Source organism: Portunus trituberculatus, chromosome 27 (assembly GCF_017591435.1).
Source record: "Portunus trituberculatus isolate SZX2019 chromosome 27, ASM1759143v1, whole genome shotgun sequence".
Taxonomy (NCBI): Eukaryota; Metazoa; Arthropoda; class Malacostraca; order Decapoda; family Portunidae; genus Portunus; species Portunus trituberculatus.
In genome coordinates, this window is record NC_059281.1 from 8,405,801 (window position 1) to 8,413,300 (window position 7,500).

The window sequence follows — 7,500 nt, forward strand, 5'->3', positions numbered from 1 at the left end:
AAAAAAAAAAAAAAAGAGAAAAAGTAAGAGGAGTGGAAGGGAGAAGTAAGAGAGAAAGAGTGAAGGGGGCTGAAGGGATGTGGAGGAAAGAAGGGGAAAGAAAGACTTCAGTGGTCAGTGGGAATGAAAGGAAGGGATGAAGGGGCATGAATGAGTGTGGATGAGGAAGGGAGGGAGGGGGGTTTGGGGTGGATGGAGGAACAAAATATGGAAAGTTGAGGAAAGAGGAATGAGGTGGAGGTGCTTAGAGGGAGCGGAAGGAAACGATGAAGGAAGGAAGGGGTGATGAAGGGACAGGAAATGATAGAAAAAGAATGGACAGGGTGATGAAGGAATTGAAATGGGTAGACAGGAAAGGAGAGGGTGGTAAAAGGATTAGAAAAGTGAGGGAGGTGCTAAAGGGCTACAAAGGATGCAAAAGAAGGGAAATGATGTTGAAGGGACTAGAGATAATAGAAAAAGAATCGGTAGGGCGATGAAGTAACTGGAAGGGGTAGAGAGAGAGAGAGAGAGATAAAAGGATTAGAAAAAAGTGAGGAAGGTGCTAAAGGGCTAGAGATGATGGAAAAGGAAGAGGAAGGGTGTTGAAGGGACTGGAAGGGTGTAGGGACTTGAGGATGAACAGGAGGGGTTATAGGAGTAGTACCTCTGCTTCTGTTAGACCCTTTCAGATCCTTCCAGACCCTTCCTGACCCTTCCAGACCCTCGTAGCCCATCATGCCTCCTTGCACACACTTCAGACCTACTCGTGGCTCCCTCCAGATCCTCCAGCACTCCAGGGCCCTACTCCGTTTCCAGGCAGAAGGGCACCAGACACTATCAGCATCCTCCTGGAAACGCTGCTTGTATCAAAGTATTTTTTCTTATTAAATTCTAAAGTATCTTTGTTTTGTATTAGTTTCTTTCTTTTATTTCCTTTTTTTTTCCCATTGAGTGACTCCAAGGAGCTTTTGGGCGCTCTTCGGTCCTTCAGCGGTATATTAAAACTATCCCTTTGTGTGTTTTTCAGGCAATTAAGTCTCTTTTTATTTTTTAAAGTCTCCCAAATACTTTCTCTCCTATTTTTGCCGTGAAACATTCCAGGAAGTTTTGGCAGCCTTTCCAGAACACACTTATGGAATCTTTGCCTTATGTTTGACCTTCTTTCCTGCTTGGTATCTTGTAAAAGCGTTGTAATCTTGGATCTATCTGAAAGTTTTATCTGTATTTTTTCACTACTACCTCAGATATCATGAAGGAGAAAGGAGAAAAGAAGAAGAAGAAGAAGAAGAAGATACACATAGCTCTCTATACGATTATTATTATTTTTTTTGTTCTTTACTTTTATTTCTTCTTCACGCACTCCAAATTTCGCTCCTTCATTCCACACACTTCCACGGACCCACATCAGTTCCGTTCCAGATCGTCTATTTTATGGCATTCCACATATTTCACAACAAAAATTCAGAGGTCTTCCACATTTTGTTTTCGGTCTTAAACAAACTCCACATCACTTGGGAATTCCACAGACTTCTACAGCCTTTCCAGATCCTTTCCAGCTCCACATTCCTCGACAAAAACAAAAGATACAGTATCCAAGCAAACTCCACATCAGTCAACACTCTTTCCAAAACACCAGGTTATCTTCAAACATCCTTCAATATTTTTCCAGCCACTTCCAGGATATTTTGAACGCCCTCCTAGTCTCCCAAGGGTTCTGAGGAGCCCATCCAGACACTTCAAGACACTCCGACATCCCTTTCAGACACGTTTGGACCTCTTCCAGATATTTCCAGGCATTTTTATACCCTTCCAAAGAGCTTCCAGATCCACTTATCCCCATGCAGACAAACGTATGTATGGCCATTCCAGATTCTTATTTCCTTTATAAATCTCGCAGACACTTAGGGACATCATTAAGCTCCTCCAGATTTGCTTAAGCCTCTTCCACACATCTCTATAGGACGTAATGGAGTTTCAGGGCACATCAAGAGTGTCGTCTTTCCCTTAGCACGCATCCTTAGCCATTTCCAGCTAGTTTTAGGACACTTTCAAACACCATGACAGCCCTCCAAGACACACTTATGCCTCCTCCAGACACTCCCAGGCATTTCCAGCGAACTTTCATACTTCCTCCTCCTCCTCCTCATTCTCCTACTCCTTCTCCTCCTCACTCCTCCACCCTCCCTCCCTCCCTCTCGCTTCCAGACGCTCAACAGTTCCAGTATTCTTCAAGTACTGGAAACTCTTTCGCACTTCACTACTTCACTGTCCTTCCTCGAACTTCCTTCTCCTTTTCTCTGCCATTTCTTTCTTCTTCCATTTCATCCTCCTTTTCATTGTTCTATTCTTCTCTTCTATTTTGTTCTTATTTACTAGCATTCTTCCAAACACTCATCTATTTCTTCTTCATCAATATTCAACTGTCTTCTCCATTTCTTCTTCCAACTAATGTTTTTCCATCTTCTCTAAACATTTTTTTTCCTTACTCGTTCTTTCCACTATTAACCTTTAACCAGCTTTCACTCACTCCCTTTTTCCTCCTCCTCCTTCTCCTCTTACTCCTACTCCTCCACCATCACCACCACCACAACCACATCCTCCTCCTCCTCGTACCATTCCACAGCCATTGTCTCCACACAGTCGCTCCATACTCCTTCCTTCCGCGATCAACCTTTAACCTCCTCCTCCTCCTCCTCCTCCTCCTCCTCCTCCTCCTCCTCCTCCTCCTCCTCCTCCTCCTCCTCCTCCTTCAGACAATTCCTTGCAGTCAGTTGCTCGCCTCGTCTCTGACCCACCGGAGGAGCGTGACTGGGGGTTTGATGCTCTCTCTCTCTCTCTCTCTCTCTCTCTCTCTCTCTCTCTCTCTCTCTCTCTCTCTCTCTCTCTCTCTCTCTCTCCTCTCTCTCTCTCTCCATTCACATGCCAAACATTTCTCCAGGGTTGATTTTTTCCTTTATTTTTAGTCTCTCTCTCTCTCTCTCTCTCTCTCTCTCTCTCTCTCTCTCTCTTGCTTGTTTGTTCCCTTTCCAGCTCTTTCATCTTTATTCTTTTCCATTTCTTTCCCTCTCTCTCCTCTCTCTCTCTCTCTCTCTCTCTCTCTCTCTCTCTCTCTCTCTCTCTCTCTCTCTCTCTCTCTCTCTCTCTCTCTCTCTCTCTCTCTCTCAAAAATATCAGACGAAAACTATTCGTTCTAGGAATTTCGACTTTCGTTTTTGCACACACACACACACACACACACACACACACACACACACACACACACACACACACACAGAGAGAGAGAGAGAGAGAGAGACAGAGAGAGAGAGAGAGAGAGAGAGAGAGAGAGAGAGAGAGAGAGAGAGAGAGAGAGAGAGAGAGAGAGAGAGAGAGAGAGAGAGAGAGAGAGAGAGAGAGATTAGCCGAAGGAGACGAAGCATAACATACAAACACGACAGATAATATCTATGAAGGAGAGGAGGTGGAAGCGGAGAAGGAAGAGAATAAGGAGGAGGAGGAGGAGGAGGAGAAGGAGGAGGAGGAGGAGGAGGAGGAGGAGGAGGAGGAGGAGGAGGAGGAGGAGGAAGACGAGGTAGAGAAGGAAGAGGGGGAGGAAAGAAAGAAAGAAGGAGGAGGAGGAATACAAAGGAATACAAAGAAAGCCAAACAGCAACACAGCTTCTAGTCCTTGTAGTGGTGTTTGGTAACTACTTCTAACTAGCTACAGGGAAGAGAGACAGGACAACACAGCAGAAGGCTCCTCCCCACCCACCACTCCCTGCAGCTTACGTTGTCGTGGAAATAGTTAGGAAAATACAATGCAGTATGGAAAGAAAACGGACGTGGTATTTTCATGGGAATGGACGAAGGGTATTGGAAGAGGAGGAGGAGGAGGAGGAGGAGGAGGAGGAGGAGGAGGAGGAGGAGGAGGAGGAGGAGGAGGAGGAGGAGGAGGAGGAGGAGGACGGAAGAGTACGTACTGTAATCTAAAGTAATTATTTCTAAACTACCTACGAATCATGGAGAGAGAGAGAGAGAGAGAGAGAGAGAGAGAGAGAGAGAGAGAGAGAGAGAGAGAGCCAGACTAAGTATTAACGACTTCCAAATCCATAGAAAGCCCTTATCCCTCCTACCCCAACGCCACCATCTCTCTCTCTCTCTCTCTCTCTCTCTCTCTCTCTCTCTCTCTCTCTCTCTCTCTCTCTCTCTCTCATGTATATTTTCCGAGCCACGTATCATGATATTCTTTTCTGTTAACAAGATTTACGAAAACTTATCCATAAACATTTTCTTTTCCGTACAAAGATTATTGCATATTTTTCAAGCGTAAGAGAGAGAGAGAGAGAGAGAGAGAGAGAGAGAGAGAGAGAGAGAGAGAGAGAGAGAGAGAGAGAATGTGGGATAAATGGTAGTGAAATTGTTGGTTATGATGGTAATAATAATAATAATAATAATAATAATAATAATAATAATAATAATAATAATAATAATAATAATAATAATAATGATAATAATAGTAATTACATGCAAGGAAGCAGTTAAGATTTGGCTTAATTGTAGAGCCTCGTCAAAATTACACTTTCTCCTCCTCCTCCTCCTCCTCCTCCTCCTCTTCTTCCTCTTTATCCTACTCCTCTTCCTCCTCTTCCCTTTCATTTATCTGACTCAGGCACACACACCACCTGCGTCTCTTCCTCCTCTTCCTCCTCCTCCTCCTCCTCCTCTTCCTCCTTCTCCTCTTCCTTCTCCTCCTCCTATTCCTTTCTTCTTATTATCATCTTCCTTTGTTATGTCTACCATTTCAACTGCGTTTTTCTCTTTTTTCTTCCTGAATTCTTTCCTCCTTCCTTTCTTCTCTTCCATTTCTCCATTTAATTTCTCTGTCTCCCTTCTTCTCTCTCTCTCTCTCTCTTGCTTTCTTTATTTCCTCTTTTTTTCTCTTTCTTCCTACTTACTGGTTTTCCTTTTCGTATTTATTTCGTCCCTTTTCTCCACTTTTCCCTTCCTTCGTTTCCTCTTCTTGTTTGTTTCCTTTTTCTTCTCTTCTTTACTCATGCCTCTTCTTCCTTCTTCTCTCTCTCTCTTCTCTCTCTCTCTCTCTCTCTCTCTCTCTCTCTCTCTCTCTCTCTCTCTCTCTCTCTCTCTCTCTCTCTCTCTCTCTCTCCAAACGTGCTATTTTTTTTTATTACTTTTCTAAGACGAATATTCTTTCCATTTTCTCATTTAAGTTTTTTTTTTCTCTCGTTTTATTTTATTCTTTCGGTTGCTTAATTAAGTTCCGTGACTCTCTCTCTCTCTCTCTCTCTCTCTCTCTGTAACTCCTTTCGTGCCATCTTTTCTTTTTTCTTCCCTTTCTCTTTTGCCTTTCCATCGCCTTTAGTTTGTTTCTATCTCTTCTTTGTTATTGTTTTCTATTTGTCTATTTACACAGTTACATGTCTATCTGTCTTTCCGTCTGTCTCTGTTCCTGTCTAGATAGATTTTGAAGGGAATTTTTTCATCCAGTTGTTATTCAGATTTAAGAGGAAACAACAAAATATTCTCTCTCTCTCTCTCTCTCTCTCTCTCTCTCTCTCTCTGTATACTTTCATTTAGGTTTCCATTTACAAGACTGCTAACATTTTGGCGTGTGTGTATGGTGTCACATCACAAACACGTTATTTCATTAGCTAATTCATACGATTCAGCCTTTTTCTGTAAATTCTTTGGCTTCATGATACAATTATTTACATCTAGGTGAGTGACGCATGAGTAAAAGGCGTAGATGTTGTAATTAATATCCATCCATGTATGATTAAAGACTTTGAATAATAATAAAGTCTGTCTGTTGAGCTGTCTGTCTATTTATCTGATTCTCTCTCTCTCTCTCTCTCTCTCTCTCTTCCAAACTATTTTTCATTGTAGGTATTAATGTATATAGGGATTAAATACACCAGTCAGTCAGTCAATTGGTCAGTCAGTCAGTCAACAATCCAATCATCCAAACAAACAATTAGCAATCACTTAACAAATCAGTCTCTCTCTCTCTCTCTCTCTCTCTCTCTCTGCCTCACCCGTCTATGAGCGGGAAGTCTCTCAGAAGCATCCTGGCGGAGGCGATGCGCTGCGGCAGGGCGGCCCCGGGATCCACGCGCAGGGCAAGAGGCACGCCCACCCCTACGCCCGCCGCCGCGCCTAGCACCAGCACCACGCACACCCATGCCCGCGTCCTGGTGCCAAGCCCGCCTTCTGTTGGGGAAAATGGGCGTGGTAAGTCAGTCAGTCTTTCCTTTATCTAATGGCATAAAAATCTATGTAAAAAAAAGTATGGAAGGATATTCTCTCTCTCTCTCTCTCTCTCTCTCTCTCTCTCTCTCTCTCTCTCTCTTCAAATATCTAAGTGAATGAAATAAATGATTGACACTATAAAGGGGAAGAGAGATATAAAAGGAAAGAATAAAAATAAAGAAAGATAGTAGAGGATAAGGGAAGATAAAAGGAAAGAAGAAAAGAAGAAAGGATAAAGGGAAAAAGAGGAGGAAAAGGAGGAGGAGGAGAAGGAGGAGGAGGAGGGTGGAAATGGGGAAGAAGTCACAGCATCTCTCTCTCTGTGTGTGTGTGTGTGTGTGTGTGTGTGTGTGTGTGTGTGTGTGTGTGTGTGTGTGTGTGTGTGTGTGTGTGTCCATGTCTCTGATAACAAAAATGAAAATTCTATTACAAAATAAAGAAAAATGCAAATGAAAAGGGCAAAAAACTTTTCATGCAACAAAGGAGATAAGGAAAACAATATTATGAAGGAAAATAATATTATGACAAAGGAAGAAACAATAATGCAGAAAAGATTAAAAGAAAGAAAAAGAGAGCAAAAACATCAGAAGCGACAAATTTGTAACAAGACTCTATTTATCTATTCATGAAACTCTCCTGTATTTTAATATTACCATTGTTCTCTCTCTCTCTCTCTCTCTCTCTCTCTCTCTCTCTCTCCACATACACTTGTCCTCTCTCCCACAACGCTCTTCCATCACCCTCTCTCCTCGTAGTCTTCCTCCTCCTCCTCCTCCTCCTCCTCCTCCTCCTCCTCCTTCTCCTCTTCTTCTTCTTCTTCTACCTTCTCCTCCTCCTCTCAAAAACATGTCACAGGTGTTTTCTGGGTCGCATCAAATTATTATATTGCGCTATCTCTCTCTCTCTCTCTCTCTCTCTCTCTCTCTCTCTCTCTCTCTCTCTCTCTCTCTCTCTCTCTCTCTCTCTGTCAGACTATATCAGGCAGTACAATAACACAATAACAGGATCGACACACACACACACACACACACACACACACACACACACACACACACACACACACACACACACACGATATGGTCAAGCTTCCATACTATAGTGAAAGAGGAGGAGGAGGAGGAGGAGAAAGAGGGGGAGGAGGAGGAGGAGGAGGAGGAGGAGGAGGAGGAGGAGGAGGAGGAGGAGGAGGAATGGTTTAATATATCTTCCCCAACCAGATCCTGTGAATATATGGCTTGAGAGAGAGAGAGAGAGAGAGAGAGAGAGAGAGAG

The 7,500-nt window shown here is 43.2% G+C and overlaps 1 protein-coding gene across 4 annotated transcripts in view; it reads right to left on the reverse strand.

Moving 5' to 3' along the window:
- Positions 1–7,500, reverse strand: part of LOC123509645 (dipeptidase 1-like) — a 139,738-nt gene that overhangs the window by 34,991 nt on the left and 97,247 nt on the right. For all 4 annotated transcript variants that reach the window (XM_045264090.1, XM_045264088.1, XM_045264087.1 and 1 more), the window contains one exon: positions 6,015–6,189. In XM_045264090.1, the coding sequence (XP_045120025.1) occupies positions 6,015–6,189 (175 nt within the window). The remainder of the gene's footprint in view (positions 1–6,014; positions 6,190–7,500) is intronic.